Here is a 20,114-nt window from a genome sequence, read left to right as displayed (position 1 = left end):
TACAAGAGGTTGGCATTAAAGTGGTTTTCTTATCACAGAAGTAATTATATATTGCAAAGAGAGCTGTGTTGCATATGGAAAACCATGAAAGGGAACCCAACCAATTGGAAAGTGATAGCATATTCTACACATATAACTACCGTATATAGCTAATAAGGTTGAAAACAGGATAAATCTCTACATAAACCTCAGTAAGGAATATGCAAATAAAAGAGGGACTTGCTCTAGCACCACCTTTTAGAAGATAACTCCCTATCCATAGTCAAGCCAGAATAACTCCACCAAAAAGATGAGGGAACTCTAAAGTGTAAAGAACAACCTCTTAACCATAAAAATCTAGTATATAATTTTTAATTAGTCATTGTCATTTTTTACCTTTTTTTAATTCTTCCATATCCATTCTAGAATGTCATATAGTTATTTTTTTTATTTTTTATTTGTGCTTTCTTGTATCATATTCCACAGTGCTTTACAGATGTTCATACAGACGGTCTAAAGGGGCTATTTAAATGGGCTATGAGAACCACTAAAGCTATGCATTGATATTGCTTTATTACACCATGCAATGAAAACAGATATTGATGAAGGCCATACTGAATCCTGTACATTTTGTCCCACAGGCTTATATGAGACAGCAGACGGCCCCGCTATATAATTATTTTAAAGGGCTAACAAATGACTGGACCGTCAGACCTGAAGGCTTAACAGAACAGTACGTACAATCTCTATAACACCTGCCTAACAGTCTATACATAATTATAACAATTGCTTCCTAAAATTAGCATAAAATATTTCCATTACTGGTAAAATATTATGTAGTCTAAAATGTGAATGATTACTAAAATTGTTCAAGAAATGTTGTCCATTATAGAATTTTTGCTTTGTATCTTTGCCTCATCACACTATATAATACTATGTCAATTGGTGGGTTGTGGGCCCACTGTGCTGCTAAGCCAGTTTGATTTTTGGGCACCTCTAAAGGCACTGTCTAAACAGACTCTCTGCTATTCACCTTTTGACCCCTGTACAAGGATCTGGACTTGAATTTGCTATGGGAAGCCTATCAAGTCGCACTGTCCTGAGGTGGTCCAGATATTGGTAGCCCAGTGGGTCAAAAGGGGCCACTGAAAAACAGTCAACCAAGAGAAAAATCAGCAGTTAACCAAGAGATGGTCAGGGCAGGCAGCTACAGGTAAGTGATCAGGTCAAAGCAGGTGGTCAAGGCAGACAGCAAGGAATCAGCAGGCAGATACAATCCAATAGTGAGGAACAAGCATCAGATAGGACAGGAACAACAGAAAGAAGCAGGGTGAGAAGCAAGCCAAGGGTAGGGTCAAAACACAGGTCAGAACAGATAACAAACACACATTACTGAAGTCTAGCGAAATCTTTGCTCAAGGAAGAGACTGGTAAGTAAAGATGATTTTTAACCCATCAGTTAAACATGGATAGGCTGGGGAAGGATAACAAGTGCGCATGTACATTAACTCATTAAGTACCAGAGAAGGAGGTCACGGCCTCCCTACCAGCATGTCCATAGAAGCATCAACAGCAGGAAGAAGATAGTGAGAAACAAAGGTAACAAGGTGATGGATCCTGCTAAGAGTAGTGGTAAGACGATGGTTGCAGATCATCCTTGTTACAATTCTATCACATGTGGTTTATGCATGCAGTAACCGCTCTTCCTGTGGAAATGACATGCGGACAGCATGGTGGCTCAGTGGTTAGCACTGTTGCTTTGCAGTAGGTTCTAAGACTGGGTTTAAATCTGACATGGTTAACATCTGTATGGAGTTTGTATTGAATGTTATAGGGAGTCATAAAATGTAATTTTTCTCTTAAACTATGTATTTGAGTGGTGTATTAATTCAGCGCCCATAGCCTGACAACACAACCTATTTGGTAAATTTTTTTCAGTTCTTGACAGATCCAGTTTAACACTTTTGATACATGGTATTGCGCTACTATACATATACAAGTGTCACTCTATACTCTGCTTTTAACTTACAGATACAATGAAGTCAATGCAATCAACACAGCTTGTAGCTATGGAATCACAGAATGTACAGACTTGGCCTCAAAGCTCTTTAGAGAGTGGAGGAATACAAGTATCAATGGGTATGTATAGACTAAATAGCAATCATTCTCATTAAATTATTAGAATATAGTATGAAGAATTCCATGTTCCACACAGTACACTTCCAGTATATTAGTATTCCATACATAATAGTGATGATACAGAATTTGCCATTACTTACATTGTCAGACAGGTATATATCTATATGTGGAATATATCTATACAGATAGTGTGGCTCAATCTAATTTTTATACATAAAACAGCCATCAGTTCTAACATATTGTTTTTGTTGATAATGTTGTGATGTGATATTTCTCATTGATGTTTTTTTGGCATGTCTATGTGAACAGCATTCATCCAAACCTGAGGTCCTCCATCTATTGCAATGCCATAGCTAATGGGGGAGAAGAAGAATGGAACTTTTTATGGGACCAGTTCAGGAACACCACTAACGCACAAGAGGCTGATAAACTCCGGGCAGGCTTAGCATGTAGCAGGGAACCCTGGATCCTGAATAGGTAAATGAGTTGGAAAACCGGATACATATTCTTTATCTGTTTCCTAAAAACTGACATTCTTCTAAAGGAGTGTTTGAATGAAGCCAAATGTTCATGAAGGGCCAGCATAAGTTGTCTTAGGTTTCTTCAGCGTTTTTTCTAAGCACTGTACTTCTTGACAATACTACAAATAGCCATTTCTTCTACTTCTTTTGCTACTTGTTATTGGCCATTTAGTGTAACACAACATGTAAGTTTATAGCTTTATTTTACTTCTTAAAACCCTGTCCTCCCAGGAGAGCCCACTCACAGCATCTTTACAGAGACCTGAAGAAAGGCTGGTGTGCGCTTCTTTACCCACTGAGAGGACCCCTGAATATTTAACCATTGCGCATAGTTACATTTTTCTGATGTAATTTGATTCCTAGTCCCCTAAACTAATTTCTGTAAAATGTTCACCATCTTCTTGTCTATGCACACTGTGCTTTGGTATTCTGAGATACTTACCTCCATCAGAGGATACGCCAACGTAAAGCAAAGTGAAGGTCTAAGATCAACCCTTTAGACCCCCTGAAGTAGCCAGAAGACTGAGCAATGGCTTCTGGACTACCTATGTGTGATATACTGCAATACTATGCATTATACTGCACTAGCTCTTATTATACTTATCTGGTCCTCCTCAAATCAGCTGTTACTGCCTGGGATTAGCTGTGTCTGATGATACTTACAGTATATACTCGAGTATAAGCCGGCCCGAATATAAGCCAAGGCCCCTAATTTTACCACAAAAAAACTGGGAAAACTTATTGACTCGAGTATAAGCCTAGGGGGGAAAATGAAGCAGCTACTGGGTAATTTCAAAAATTAAAATGGTCGGAGTTTTTGGGTGCAGTAGATGCTGGGTGCTGGGAAAGGGGAGGGGTGTTTTGGTTGTCTGTCTGCCCCTTCCCTGAGCTTGAGGACTGTTTTTTTTCCCCCCACTTGGAATTCAGTCTGGCTGAATATAGGGTGCAGTGCTCCTATTAACCCCTTTCCGACGGAAGAGGAGCACTGCAGAAACCCTATATTCAGTAGACCGAGCACTTTCAGTAGACCGAGCACTTTTTTCCCCCCACTATTTTATGGGAGATTCTATAAATTGATATTGCAGCTGGTCATAGACACCCCCCCCGCCCCCCTCTAAAAAAAAAAAAAAAAAAAAAAATTTGCTGACTCGAGTATAAGCCGGCTTATACTCGAGTATATACGACTAAATTCTGACCACTCACATGAATGGCTGTCCATTGTAACATGTTCAAAGATTCTATTAGCATAATATATAGACAACATGTTCCACATATATGTTTCTACATAGAAAGAAATTATTTGCACTCATAAATTCATATTTTCAATTCACAGACTTTTGGAGTTTTCTTTGGATCCCACCAAAATCCGCAAACAAGATTGTCTGACCACAATTACCAATGTTGCTAATAATGTGATAGGTCAGGCCCTTGCCTGGGACTTTATGAAAAACAATTGGCAACAACTTGTTAATGAGTAAGTAAACGAAAATACACATAATAGAATGGTCTACTTTTTCTTAGAACCATATTCTGTAATGTTCAGTATTATATCAACATGTTTAGCCTACGTTCAATTCATGTGGATATCTACATGTGACTAAAGTTAACATAATTGTCTGCAAATCAAAAGGAAATTACATTTATTTTTTTATTATTATTATTATTATTATTATTATTAATTTTTTTAATTTTTTTTACTAGTATTGGAGCTGGAATGTCCTTCGGTAATCTCATTAATGGAGTAACTAGAAGATTCGCCTCAGAGTCTGAACTTCAGCAAGTAAATAACAATATTTTAGTAGTTTATTGATTATATTACATGGAAAGTAAACAGGATTTCTTTTAAGATTGCCTTTCACCCTGACAACTATAATATAATTAGCCTGATATTTAAGTGCATCTCAATAAATTAGAATGTCATCAAAAAGTTATTTTTTTCAGTAATTCAATTGAAAAAGTGAAACACATATTATATTGAGTCATTAAAAACAAAGTGAACTTTTTCAAGTGTTTGTTAATGTTGATGATTATGGCTTACAGCCAAGGAAAACCCAAAAGTCATTATCTCAAAAAATTAGAATTACTAACCAAAACAGTTGCAAAGGCTTCCTAAGCATTTAACCGGTTAAGGACCAGGCCCAAAAGTATGTTAAAGACCAGGCCTCTTTTTTCAAAACTGACATGTGTCACTTTAAATGGCAATAACTTTGAGACGCTTTAACTTACACAAATGAATTTGAGACGGTTTTCTCGAAACACATTATACTTCATGTTAGTGGTAAACACTAATCAATATTTTTGCATTTATTTATAAAAAAACTAGGAAATTTGATGGAAATTTGAAAAAAATTGCAATTTTCAAAATGTGAAATTCTCTGCTTTTCAGGCAGATAGTCATACCATCCAAATACATGAATAAATATTATCTCCCATATCTCTGCTTTATATTGGCATCATCTTTTGATTGTCTTTTAATTTATTTTGGACGTCACAAGGCTTACAAGTGTAACAGCAATTTTCCAGATTTACAAGAAAATTCTCCAAACCAATTTTTTACGGACCACTTCAGTTCTGAAAGTAATTATAAAGGCCTGTATAATAGAAACCCCCATAAATTACCCCATTTTCAAAACTGCACCCCTCAAATTATTCAAAACAGCATTTGGGATGTTTGTTAACCCTTTAAGCATTTCATAAGAATAAAAATAATATGGCAGTGAAATTTAGACATTTCATTTTTTTTCACTAATACATTCATTTAGACCCAAAATTAACACATTCACAAAGGGTTGAAGGAGAAAATGCATCTGACAGTTTATTGTGCAATTTCTCCCGTGCACAGAAATACCCCACATGTGGGTGTAAACTGATTTTTGGGCACACGGCAGTGCATGGAAGGGAAGGAGCGACACTGGGTGTTTGAACAGCAGATTTTGCTGGAATAATTTTCAGCGCCATGCCTTATTTGCAGAGACCCTAGAGTACCAAAACAATGGAAACCCCCAAAAGTGACCCCATTTTAGAATCCACACCCCTCACAGAATTCATCAAGGGGTATAGTCAGCATTTAGACCCTACAGTTGTTTCACAGATTTTACTAACATTGGGATGTGTAAATGAAAAATTACTAAAATGTCACTTTATCTCCAAAGTTTTCATTTTCACAAGGGGTTAAAGGAGTAAAAGCCCCCCACAGTTTGTTAAACAATTTCTGCTGAACACAGAAATGCCCCATATGTGGTCATAATCTGCTGTATGGGAACATGGCGGGGCTCAGAATGGAAAGAGGGCTATTTGGCTTTTGGAGGGCAGATTTTGCTGGAATATTTTTCAGGTCCCATGTCGCATTTGCAGAGCCCCTAAAGTACCAATACAGTGGAAACCCCCTATAAGTGACCCCATTTTGGAAACTACACCCCTCATAGAATTTGTCTAGGGGTAGAGTGAGTATTTTGGCCTCACAGGTGTTTCACAGATTTTATTAACATTGGGACGTGAAAATGAAAAATTACTTTTTTTCCCAATAAATCGTCCATTTAGCGCCATAGTTTTAATTTTGCAAATAGTTTAAGAATTAAAAGCCCCCCACAGTTTGTTACACAATTTCTTCTGAACACGGCAATACCCCATATGTGGCCAAAATCTGCTGTATGGGTACATGCTGGGGCTCAGAATGGAAAGAGCGCTATTTGGATTTTGGAGGGCAGATGTTGCTGGAATAGTTTTCAGGTGCCATGTCGCATTTGCAGAGCCCCTAAAGTATCAATACAATGGAAACCCCTCAAAAGTGACCCCATTTTAGAAACTACACCTGTCAAGGAATGTATCAAGGGGTATTATCATTTTGAGCCTAAAATGCTTCCCAAAAATTAATGTACAAAATGAAAATTGAAATTTTTAAAAATATGCCATTTCGGTGCCCAATACGTTGCACCCACTTTGTGTTGTCAGAGACCTGCACTCCTAAAACTATTAAGTGGGCCATCCCGGCGGTCAAAAAATTATATATGTGGGTGTAAACTGCTGCTTGGGCACACAGCAGGGCTCAGAAGGGAAGGACCACTGTGCGTTTTAGCTTTTGGGGTACAGATTTAGAGGGACCCTCTGGGCGCCATGATGTTTTTGCAGAGCCCTGGAGGTTCCAGTAAACTGGAATTCACCATGAAGTGACCCCATTTTGTAGGGGCAATTTTAGGGTCTCTGCAAATGCGACATGGTGTCCAAAAACGAAGAATCTAAATCTGCACTCCAAAAGCACATATTGCTCCTTCACATCTGCACCCTGCTGGGTACCCAAATAGCAGTGTATGCCCACATGTATGACACTGGTGTACCCCGGATAACGTACTTAATGCCATATGTGGGTAGAAATGGCTGTTTGGGCACAACCGGGGACAGAAGGGAAGGAGCGCTATTTTGGTTTTTGGAGCACAGTTTGGTTTTTTTTGCCACTTTTGCAAAGCCCCTGAATTGCCAATAAAGTGGAATCCGCAGACATGTCACCCTATTTTGGACACTACCCCACTGATGGGATTTATCAAGTGGGGTAGCGAGAATTTTTAACCCTTGAGTGTTGCATTTATTTAGTTTCCAGAAATGAAATCGCAACTGATAGAGAAGTTAAAAATGAAAATTTTACAGATTTGCCATTTCAGTGTGCAACCTGTTGTGCCCGACTTATGTCAGCAGAGACACTCCAAAAACTGTTAAACGGGTATCCCAGGCACAACAGCTTTTAGAGCGTTCATCTCTGATACAAGGTGGGCACAACATATTACGCACTGAAAGGACGTATTCCTGGAAAAATGGTCATTTTCACCTCTCACAATCCACTACAGTTATAGTTATATATATAAAGTTATAGCAACACTTGGGGGTTAAAAATGCTGTCTGTACCCCTGGATAAATCCTTCAGGGGTGTAGTTTCCAAAATAAGGTAATTTATCAGGGGATTCCAAATTACTGGCGTTTCAGCTCTACAAAAGTGTCATGGCATCCAAAAACCAAACCGTCTGTGCTCCAAAAACCAAATGACCCTTCTTCCCTTCTGTGTCCGGCTGTGCCCTAGTATCAGTTTATACCCACATATGACATTATGTCCGTTATCCGGGGGTACACCAGTGTCATACATGTGTCATACATGTGTCATAAACTGCAGTTTGGACGTACAGCAGGGTGCAGAAGGGAAGGAGCGCTATGCGGCTTTTGGAGTACAGATTCAGATGTTTGGTATCTGGACGCCATGTCATGTTTGTAGAGCCTGTAAGGTACCAGAAAAGTGGATTCCATGGGGTACCAGGAGTGACCCCATTTTGAAAACTGCACCCCTCAAAGAATTTATCAGGGGGTGTAGTGAGTATTAGTATCCCGGACGTGACTGCACAGCGGATGGCGAAGAGGGAATGTATAAGCTGTGCGGAGGACATTGCAAACACCAAATTCCCTACTATGTCCCCGTAGCTCCTATGATTGGGGGAGTCACTCTGGGGGTCACTTTAGGGGTCACTTCTGGTGTCTGTTCCCTCATAAGCTGTAAATCTGGGGTGTCCCCTGATATCCGCTCACACAGCTTATATATTCCCTACATGACGCACCCAGTTGTGTTCTAATAATTTGGCGATTTTTGAGGGTTTTTGTCTTCACATTGTGAGATGCTATATTTTCTTTATGTTTCTGGTGACGCGGCCATATAAGGGCTTATTCTTTGCGGGATGAGATGCATTTCGTAATGACACCATTTTTGGGTGTCTACATCTTATTGAATACATTTTATTAACCCTTTTTTCTGGATTTTTTTTTAAAAAAATCAATCCTGGCATTGAGTTTTACTTTTTTAATTTTGCGCCATGCAGCGTACAGTATAAGTAACATGTTCCCTTTATTCTGCGGGTCGGTACGGTTACGGCGATACCTCATTTATAGTATTTTTTTATGTGTTACTAGTTCTGCAGAGGAAAAACACATTTGGGGACATAAATCAATGTTTTTTGCATCGCATCTTCTAAGAGGCGTAACATTTTTATTTTTCGGTTGACAGAGTTGGTTGAGGGCTTATTTTTTGCGGGACAACCTGCGCTTTTTATTGGTACTGTTGTCGGATGCATATGACTTTTTGATCACTTTTTATAGCATATTTTGTATGGTGAGATGGCGAAAAATCATTACTTCCGGCGAGTTTTTTCCGTTTTTTTTTTCCGGCGTTCGCCGTGTACATTAAATATTATTTCAGTTTTATTGTACAGATTGTTACGGACGCGACAATACCAAATATGCATTGTTTTTATTACTTTTTAGTTCTTTTTTTATATAATTCATTTTCTATTGAGAAAAAGGGATTTTTGGGCTTTATAACTTTATTAATTTTTTTCATACACTTCATTTTATTTTTTTTACATTTTTTTTACTTTTTCATGTGTCCATTTAGGACACTTCAATCAGCAATACTTTGCTGATATAGAATGCCATGTGAGACACAGCATGCAGGTGTCCCACATGGCATTCCGTAGCAGGATGCCAGGCTGTGTAGACGCACAGCCTGACATCAGAAGGTCCTGGCAGGATCACCAGGTATGTGGGGGCTCCGGGCAGTCTGGGGTCACTGGCCAGACCCCAGACTACCTTTTACTGCTATCGGCACCCTCCGATCTCGCCGCGGGGGGTGCCGATCAACTTCAATTGTCGGCGGATGCCTTTCGATCGCGCCGTGATGTTTCACGGCGCGATCGAAAGGGTTAAAACGTCCAGTCGGACTCAGTTCCGACTGGACGTTATTGAGGAAGGGGTTAGGTGTTAGTAACACCTAACCCCCGTCCTCCCCGCACCCCTCCCCCCGCAAAATAGGTACCTAAAGACAGGACGTATTTTTACAATAGTCCGGTCTTTAGGTACCTGGACCGCAGGCCGTAAATTTACGTACGGCGGTCCTTAACCGGTTAAAAAGGTTCCTTAGTCTGGTTCAGTAGGCGACACAATGATTGGGAAGACTGATGACTTGACGAATGTCCAGAAGGCAGTCATTGACACTCCACAGGGGGGTAAGCCACAAAAGGTCATTGCTAAAGAAGCTGACCGTTCCGTTCACAGAGTGCTGTATCAAAGCATAGTAATAGAGAGTTGAGTGGAAGGAAAAAGTGTTGTAGAAAATGGTGCACAAGCAACCGGGATAACCACAGCCTTGATAGGATAAGATAAGGCCATTCAAAAATTTGGGGGAGATTGACAAAGAGTGGACTGCTGCTGGTGTCAGTGGTTCAAGAGCTACCACACACAGACATATCCAGGACACGGACTACAGGTATCACAGTCCATGTGTCAAGCTAAACATGACCAATAGACAACGCCAGAAGCATCTTACCTGAGCCAAGGAGAGAAAGAGCTGGACTGCTGCTCAGTGGACAAAGGTGTTGTTTTCAGATTAAAGTAAATTTTGCATTTCACTTGTAAATCAGGGCCCCAGAGTCTGGAGGAAGAGCAGAGAGGCCGCTGTACACAATCCAAACTGCTTGAGGTCTAGTGTGAAGTTTCCACAATCAGTGATGGTTTGGAGAGCCATGTCATCTGCTGGTGTAGGTCCACTGTGGACCTTTTATCAAGACCAAAATCACTGCAGCCATCTACCAGGAAATTCTAGGACACTTCATGCTTCCCTCTTCTGACAAGCTTTGTAGAGATGTAATTTTCAATTTCCAACAGGACTTGGCACCTGTCTACACTGCCAAAAGTACCAATACCTGGTTTAATAACCACAGTATCACTGTGCTTGATTGGCCAGCAATCTCTCCTGACGTTAACTCCACAGAGAATCTATGGGGTATTGTCAAGAGGAAGATGAGAGACAACAGACCCAACAATGCAGACAAGCTGAAGGCTGCTATCATACAACCTGGGCTTCCATAACACCTCTGCAGTGCCCCAGGCTGATCCCTCCATGCCACATTGCTGCATTGATGCCGTCATTCATTCAAAAGGAGCCCCCACCAAGTATTGAGGGCATTTACTGGACAGACTTTTCATTTGGCCAACATTTCTGTGTTAACGTTTACAGTTGGTCTTATACATTATTCTAATTTTCTGAGATAATGACTTTTGGGTTTTCCTTGGCTGTAAGCCATAATCATCGACATTAACATAAATAAACACTCGAAAAATTTCACTCTGTTTGTAATGACTCAATATAGTATATGGGGTTCCCTTTTTCAATTGAATAACTTAAAAAAAATTACTTTTTAATGATATTCTGATATAATGATATAATGAAATGCACTTGTATTACAAAGTCAAAATTTTTCAGATAAAAGGCAAAACAACCAACAAGGTTATTGGATTGTCAGTCAGAGGTGAATTCAACAATTTGTCTGTAAGTTTTTAAATACTTGTAAGGCTTCATCCACATCTGCATCAGGGCTCCATAAGATTCCATCACAGATTTTGCTGAAAATCAGCAGAGAGAAGTTTGACATGGTAGATTTTAGTCTATGGGGTCCACGGGTGTCTGTGGGAAATCGCTATTTTTGGTGGGCTCTATGTCATTCAGGTCCCATGGTGGATATGAATGATGGAGTGCACGGCGCAAGTGTGAAGCTAGCCTAAAGAATATGTGACCCCTGCTAGTGTTTCTAAACCAAGTCTGCCTAGAAAAATTCAAGTATAAGCACGCAGATCAGCAAAGCATCAGGCAATGGTTTCCAAGTCTCATCCTTACAAGATTTTTTTTCCTGATTCTTGATATTAAATGTATGACTCTATAAGGGTGGTCTGAATACAGATTTATGAGAGAGGAGCAATAGTAAAAGTAATACTTAATATTGATCTTTCTGATTTCTATCAAAAGCCAAGAAGGAATTTTTTTGCTCTCTATGAGTAATAAGAAATATAGAAATTGAAGGTAGAAAAAGACCACTTGGTACTTCTTGGGTCAAAATGTCTATGATAGTCTATACTGCTATTCAAGGATATTTTTCTGGATCAACCATGATTTCCAAGTGTTAAGTCAAACTAGACTTGTATCATTTTATCAATGAACTGTGGTAGAATACACAATACTGATAATTCCAAAATAAGACAAGAAGGAATTTTTTGCACTCTATGGGTAACAAGAAACATAGAAATTGAAGGAAGAAAAAGACCACATGGTCCCTCTTGGTTCAAATGGTCTATACTGCTATTCAACGGTATTTTTCTGGTTTCCAAGTGTAAAAAGTCAAATTAGTCAATGCACTGAAAATTATTCTCAAATGATGCGTTAACTTCTCTGTATTTTTTTTCCAGCTTAGACAGTTTAAACAGATCAACACGGATAACAACGTTGGCTTTGGCAGTGCATCTCGTGCTTTGGAACAAGCAATAGAGAAGACACAAGCTAATATCATCTGGGTAAATCAGAATAAAGCAGCTGTTAAGGAATGGTTTGAGAATGCAATAAAACCTTGAAAACATATAAAATTGCCACCATCCACTTGTGAAGAGCCAGTTTACAAACCGCATGTGACTCCTACAGGACCTACTCATGGTGCAGCCTACTCTATAAGAATACAGAGAAACAGAAAAAAATGATAGCTCAAAGATAATCTCTTGATCACTTTTCATGAGGCTTCAATAAATTTCCTTTTTGAAGTGGGAAACCCATATTTGACAAAATGTACTGCAGACAATGGAGAACTTCCATCTACTGCTCAGGGTCTAAACATGCAGGCCATGGCTAGTCTGCTCTTAAAGGCCCTATTATACTGGCTATGATTCAGGACACTTACTTTACATATACCTATATATTTGGTCCATACAAAAGAGCAAAACACTCATCTTGGAAGGGAATCAGGATGTCTAATAGAGCCCTTACACTATAGGCGTAATCTGATTTTATTAAACTTTTCAATAAGAAAAAACATTGCCCAACAAAGAGGGCTTTATACCCACAGAATGAGAGTGAGGCCCAAACATGGCTGATAAGTATAACATAACCAAGTCCAAATAAATGCTAAAAGAATGACAAAGAACATAAACCAGAGAGAGGGGGGAAAAGACCGAAGAGCACAAGACACAAATAAAACATGAGGCGAGAGGGATCCCTTACACTACAGAAACAGGATTGAGGTGGATTTAATGGGATTCATTTTACATCCATTGCCTCCAAGAGGACCAGACACCTTCATTATAATTCAGTTTCCTTCCTTGCTTGCATCTTTTGTTATGATGATCATGTTTACTCCCTGAACCCAAAGAACCCTAGAAGTCGCATTTACCAAAGCATAATTTTAGTTACTGTACGTACCTAAAGAGATGTATATTTTCTTACAAGCAAAGATAACCAACCTGTATTTATATCATTTCATGTAAATAACAGATTTTTTTCATAAACATTATATTATTACTATGAGAACCCCGCTGTTCTGTTGTGATGTTTTCTGAATGTAAAAATAAAAGCTGATCTAAGAAATGTCTGGAATTGCTCTTCTTTAGCAGGGGTCAGCAACCCCTGGCACACGTGCTACTCTTGGCACACATGGCATTTTGCTGGAACGGCAGACAGAACATGCAGGAGCGGAGCATCCCTTCACTGCTCTCAGGATGCTCCCCCTTCTCTGGCTGCCCTCTGCCCACCAATGAGAGGGTGTGAGGAGAATCCAGGAGCCGGAGCTTATCATTATACAGCACAAGGACCCTGCCAGCAGTGAGTTAATGCATTCTGCACAGTAGAGAAGGAGCAGAGGAGAACTCTGAGCAAAGTGAAAGTAAAAAAAGAAAATACCAGGTACATGCTGGCGTTACTATTCCTAGTAATGCCAGGCATTTGGGGTTATTAATTTAGTTTTATTAACTTCATGTGTCTCACATTAATAGCAATTAACACCATCATTAACCCCTGTGTACTTCATATAAGGGTTACTAATATGCGAGACATATGAAGGTGCTAATAAAGGACCTTAATAATGAAGATACTGAATTATTACCTCCATATGTCTCACATATGAGTAAGCCTTATGTAAAGCACATGGCTTAATGTGAGAGACATGATGGGGTTAACTGCTATTATTATGTGGCACAATGAGTTACTAAATTGTAATACACATGACCATACTTTTTATCCACAATTGTGGATAATATTATGGACTATTATATTTTAATAGTCCCATACACACAGCTATTATTTTCGTGGCTGTGTGTCTGGGCCAAAGAGCTGCACATTATGGAGAAGATCCTATATGTGTGTGCCTCCCCTAAGGCTGAAGCCACATGTTGTGGAAACACAGCATTTTTGTTGCAAGAGGAGATTAGAAAATATATAGGAACCTTCTTATGTCTCCCATCTGCTCAATCCACTACTGGCATTGGTTCAGAAGAACGCAGCAAAATCTGCAAAAGCTGTGTTTCTGCAATGTGAGGCCCCAGACTTCAATTCCGTTATGAAATTGTGCATTAAAAAAAATAAAAACACCTATCATAACAGACATTAACGGACACTAACTGATGCTAATGTGTCCATTTTTTTTAAACTGACCCATTTAACCGCTTCACGACATCCGCCGGGTGATTAATTATGGCGGCCACTCGGGAGCCGGGCAGCCGCTATAGCCGCTGGGTGTCTACTGTTTTATACAGTAGACACCCAGCGCTATTGCGTACGATTGGTGCCCACACCGATCGCATACATTAACTCTTGCGGCGCCTCGGTCAGTTGTGACATTTTCCCGGCAGCAAGTGGGCGCCACCATTTTTCCTGTGATCACGTTGCTATGACAGCTGGTAGCCTTGTGAAGGCTGACCGGCCTGTCATTCTATTTCATCTATTGCAGGCTACACTAGGTAGCCTGCAATAGAAGAGTCAGTATTTTGCAATGCATTAGCATTGCAATGCATTGTATTAGTGATCAGACCCCTGGGGTTCAAAACCCCAAGGGGATCTAACAAATGCAAAAATATTTAAAAGAAAAATTAAAAATATTAAAATTTCAAATCACCACCTTTCCCTAGAACATATATAAAAGTTTTTTCACTGTTTTGCCTCTGATAAAAATTTGAATAAAAAGTGATCAAAGCAATAGTAATTCCCCAATATGATAGAACTAAAAAGTACACCTAACCCTGCAAAAAAAGACACCCTATGCATCTCCCTACACGGAAGTATAAAAAAGTGTCAAAATATGGGGTTAAAATTAGGGTTGGGCGATCGGGATTGGATAAGATCGGATTTTGATCGGCGATCGAGTAAATTTCACAATCGCAATCGAAATTCCGACCTTTTCCAGCGGGATCGAGATCGGAGGTTATCTCAAGATCGGCTCAACCCTAAAAGTGACTTTTCCCATAGAGAAGCATTGACTAGGGTTGAGGATCGGGTTTGGAAAAGATCGGATTCCGATCGGCGATCGTGCAAATTTCACAATCGCGATCAGGATCGAGATCGGCTGGAAAATGATCGGAAATCGGATTTTAAAATCGATCTTGAAATCTCAAGATCGGCTAAACCCTAGTTAAAATGTAAATAAAACCATATAAATTTTGTATCTTTGGAATCATACCGAAACATACAATATAGGCGACATGTCATTTTGGCTGCACAGTGAATGCTGTAAAAGTGAAGCCCATTAGAAAGTAGCACAAATGCACTTTTTCTTCAAATCCACCCCATTCTGAAGTTTTTTTTCCAGCTTCCCACTACATTGTACGTTGTATGAATAATTAATGGTAGCATCTTGATTAGTGCATTATGGGTGCCTCACTCTAATCTACTGGCAGGCAACCTATTTCACCATGCCACCAGCAGGACCTAATACTCATTGATACATGACAAAGGAGAGCCTTGTTAGGTTTTGACTTGACCTTACGTTACTCCATGATCTTGTCGCTGGTGGATGGGTAGATGACAGAGAGAGCCCCTGTAAAAATAGCTCTTATTAAAGTCCTTTTGCCCCATTATATGCCATGGTCAATAGGTATTGCACAATATGTATATATATATATATATATATATATATATATATATATATATACATATACAGTACAGTTCAAAAGTTTGGGGTCACCCAGACAATTTTGTTTATTCCATGAAAACTCACACTTTTATTTATCAAATGAGTTGCAAAATGAATAGAAAATAGTAGACATTGATTTTTATTTGAAATAATAATTATCTCTTTCAAACTTTGCTTTTGTCAAAAAATGCTCCATTTGCAGCAAAATGCAGCGGTAGCGGCTGTCGCCGGGCCCCTAATGTCCCGGACCCTGTGGCAGCTGCCTCCGCTGCTTCCCCGATAGTTGTTTTTCTTTACTTAGCTGCTTTTTTCTTGCCATAATACAAATTCTAACAGTCTATTAAGTAGGAGCTGTGTATCCACCTGACTTCTGCACAACACAACTGATGGTCCCAACCCCATTTATAAGGCAAGAAATCCCACTTATTATACCTGACAGGGCACACCTGTGAAGTGAAAACCATCTCCGGTGACTACCTCTTGAAGCTCATTAAGAGAGTGCCAAGAGTGTGCAAAGCAGGAATCAAAGCAAAAGGTGGCTACTTTGAAGAACCTAGAATATAAGACGTATTTTCAGTTGTTTCACACGTTTTTGTTAAGTATATAATTCCACATATGTTAATTCATAGTTTTGATGCCTTCAGCGTGAATCTGCAATGTTCATAGTGATGAAAATACAGAAAATTCTTTGAATGAGAAGGCGTGTCCAAACTTTTGGTCTTTACTGTGTTTATATATATATATATATATATGTAAGGATTGGAGTCAGGGGCAGGCAGTGCAAAGTGACACAGATGGGAAAGCAACACTGTGCAACTAATGACAAAAGGGGTCGCAGGCCCTGCAGCTATAACTATGCTGTAATATCTGAGATGAGGCAGACCATTGCACGTCCTAATTGAAGTGTGCCTACCAAGGCTCCTGACACTTCTATTCGGCGGCTAGGATAAGGGGAGAGGAGGCCCTGAAAGTCCTAGGGACTGGAGTCACGGGGGTCACACCTAAACAGAAAGCACAGTGTAACTGCAATGCAAAACAAAAGACTAAAACAGCATTAAACCAGGGAGGACCACAAGTCCCAGCAAGACACAGAAGAGAAGGCGAGGTCAGACGAGCAAGAGGTCGAGCCAGGAGATATAATAAAGGTACCGAATCAAAAGACAAGGGATAGTCAAAAATACAAGCCGGGCAGATTAACCAAGAGAACAGACCGAATATTAACAGACAGGGAATCAGACTGAGCAGGGGGACCAGGAACCACAAAGTGAATGGCTGGCAAGGATCCATGCCTGGGTGGGGTTTAAATAGCAGCAGAGAACACACCTGATGGCTAATGACATGGAGACTGAAGGCAAGGAAAAGATTAACCCTTAATGACCTAAGCACACCCAATAGAACTCCTAGCACGTCTCCCAGGGAGACGCCGCGCAGCAAGGAGACCGCGGCGACTCCGTATCCTGACAGTACCCCCCCTTTGAGGAGGGGCCTCCGGACCCTCAAGAGGACCCCCTGGCTTAGTAGGGCAAGAACGGAAAAACTTCTCCACCAATCTAGGAGCGTGAAGGTCTCTGGCTGCCACCCAAACACGCTCCTCTGGTCCATACCCCTTCCAATGTATGAGGAACTGAAGGGAATTCCACACTCTGCGTGAATCAATGACCCGTTCCACCTCATACTCTAGTTCCCCCTGAACGATCACTGGTTCGGGTGGGGAACGAGTGACCATTGCCGGAACATACTTTTTGAGTAGGGACTTATGAAAAACTGGGTGAAAATGGAGGGACCTAGGAAGTGATAATTTGAATGACACAGGGTTGATTATTTCAGAAATGGGATATGGACCAATAAAACGCGGGGCAAACTTAGAAGATGGAACACGAAGTTGGAGATTTTTAGTGGATAACCAGACCTTGTCACCCACCACAAAGTCAGGTCCAGGGCGGCGCTTTCTGTTGGCGAAATTTACTTGATTAGCCTGGGCTTTTCTCAGTGATGCCAGGCTTTCAGCCCATACAGTACAGAGAGATTTAGCAACGTCCTCTACTGAGGAAAAGGCGAATTCATTGCCTGTTCCTGAGGAGAATCTGGGGTGAAAACCATAGTTAATGTGGAAAGGAGACGACTGAGTCGAGGAGTTGACATGATTATTTAGTGCAAACTCAGCCATGGGCAAATATTCACTCCATTTATCTTGGCCATCAGACACAAAGAACCTCAAATACTGTTCCAAAGATTGATTCAACCTCTCTGTTTGACCATTAGTCTCTGGGTGGAAGGCTGAGGAGAAAGAAAGAGAGACTCCCAACCTGTTACAAAAGGCTTTCCAAAACCTGGACACAAACTGTACGCCCCTGTCCGACACCACATTTGAAGGAATACCATGCAGATGTAAAATGTGACGGATAAACAACCAGGCCAACAATTTAGCTGAAGGCAATTTTTTCAAGGCAACAAAGTGGGACATCTTAGAAAAACGATCTACTACAACCCAAATTACCGATTTCCCTTTAGAGGAAGGGAGATCAGTAATAAAATCCATGGAGATGTGTGACCAGGGTCTATTGGGTAGCGGGAGTGGATGTAAAAGACCCGCTGGAAGTTCATGGGGCACCTTAGATCTGGCACAGGTCTCACAAGAATGAACAAACTTTTTAACATCCCGTTGCCAAGATAGCCACCAATACGTTCTTGATAACAAATTCCCAGTACCAGTAATGCCTGGATGACCTGCCAGAACAGAGGAGTGGATCTCCTCTAAGAGCTCCAAGCAGAGGTGACTAGGGACAAACAATTTACCTGGCTGTAGCGCACTAGGGGCAGCATCCTGAGTGTTGAGGATACGGGTTTCAAGATCCGAGGTCACAACTGCCACTACCACCCCAGGAGCAAGTATATTTTCAGGTTCCCCATCAGAACTACCACTAAGACCAAAACTTCTGGACAAGGCATCTGCTTTAGTATTCTTTGAGCCGGGACGGTAGGTAATTACAAAGTGGAACCTAGTGAAAAATAGAGCCCACCTGGCTTGACGGGGATTTAATCTTTTAGCCTTGTCTAAATATAATAAGTTTTTGTGGTCAGTCAGTACAGTAATTTTATGTCTGGCCCCCTCCAGGAAGTGCCTCCACTCTTCAAAGGCCCACTTAATCACCAGAAGCTCTCTATTGCCAACATCATAATTGGCCTCGGTAGTGGAGAACCTCCTGGAAAAGTAGGCGATAGGTTGGAGGTTGGTAAATGGTTCAGTGCCCTGAGACAGGACGGCTCCTACACCTACTTCTGAAGCGTCAACCTCTACAATAAAGGGCAATTCAGGATCAGGATGGACCAGGACTGGGGCAGAAGTAAAGAGTTGTTTTAAGGTGGCGAACGCTACCTCCGTCTCTGGTGTCCAGGAGGCAGGATCCGCCCCCTTTTTGGTCAAATCGGTGAGAGGTTTAACAATAGAAGAAAAATTTCGGATAAATTTTCGGTAATAGTTGGCGAAACCTAGAAACCTCTGAACTTCTTTTAAGGTAGTAGGTTTCTCCCATTCAAGTACTGCAGATACCTTTCTGGGATCCATACCAATGGTACCAGGAGTAAGGATGTATCCCAAAAAACCTATCTCCTGGACTCCAAATTGACACTTGGATAACTTAGCACAGAGGTGGTTTTGACGTAGCCTAAGAAGAACCTCTTTTACATGTTGCTGATGTGACTCCCAATCCGGTGAGAATATGAGGATGTCATCTAAATAAATTACTAGATATCTACCTAACAGATCCCTAAAAATGTAATTCACAAAACGTTGAAATACCGCCGGAGCATTGCTCAAACCAAAAGGCATAACTAGGTATTCAAAATGACCTTCAGGGGTATTAAATGCGGTTTTCCACTCATCCCCGTCTCTTATCCGAATCAAGTTGTAAGCTCCGCGGAGGTCAATTTTAGAAAACCATCGAGCCCCCACCACCTGGTTAAAAAGATCCGGAATGAGTGGCAGAGGATGTTGGTCTTTGACCGTAATCTTATTCAACTCCCTGTAGTCAATACAAGGTCGGAGGCCACCATCTTTTTTTTCAACGAAGAAAAACCCCGCCCCCACAGGAGAAACTGAAGGTCGGATATGTCCTTTAGATAGGCTCTCTTTAATGTACTGGTGCATGGACTCGGGCTCAGGAGCTGAAAGGTTAAAAATGCGACCTTTGGGTAGTTTAGCTCCAGGAACCAAATCAATTGCGCAGTCATAAGGTCGATGTGGAGGCAAGGCCTCCGCATTGAGCTCGTCAAAGACGTCTTTGAACTCGGTAATAAATTCCGGAATTTTGATATCATTTTTGATAATACAAACAGTATTAATATGAGAAGTACAGGAATCTCCCCATCTAACCAACTCCGAAGTTTCCCAATTAAACACTGGATTATGTACACGCAACAAGGGTAAACCAAGAATAACGTCTGCAGCAAGTTTTTTCATAACAAAAAAAATGACACTTTTTCAACATGTAAACTGCCGACAAAAAAC

At 40.6% G+C, this 20,114-nt stretch overlaps 1 protein-coding gene across 1 annotated transcript in view; it reads left to right on the top strand.

The window, feature by feature from the left end:
• The window catches only part of LOC142202922 (aminopeptidase N-like), a 48,018-nt gene extending 35,006 nt beyond the window's left edge, over positions 1-13,012 (top strand). Inside the window, exons 16-21 of the mRNA XM_075273309.1 lie at positions 621-712; positions 2,011-2,118; positions 2,428-2,595; positions 3,973-4,113; positions 4,341-4,419; positions 11,907-13,012. Of these exons, the coding sequence (XP_075129410.1) occupies positions 621-712; positions 2,011-2,118; positions 2,428-2,595; positions 3,973-4,113; positions 4,341-4,419; positions 11,907-12,068 (750 nt within the window). The 3' untranslated portion in view covers positions 12,069-13,012. The remainder of the gene's footprint in view (positions 1-620; positions 713-2,010; positions 2,119-2,427; positions 2,596-3,972; positions 4,114-4,340; positions 4,420-11,906) is intronic.
• The last annotated feature ends 7,102 nt before the right edge of the window (positions 13,013-20,114 follow it).

This window comes from Leptodactylus fuscus, chromosome 5 (genome assembly GCF_031893055.1).
Source record: "Leptodactylus fuscus isolate aLepFus1 chromosome 5, aLepFus1.hap2, whole genome shotgun sequence".
Taxonomy (NCBI): domain Eukaryota; kingdom Metazoa; phylum Chordata; class Amphibia; order Anura; family Leptodactylidae; genus Leptodactylus; species Leptodactylus fuscus.
Note: the sequence above shows the minus strand (reverse complement) of the source record. Positions and strands in the feature narration are given on the sequence as shown.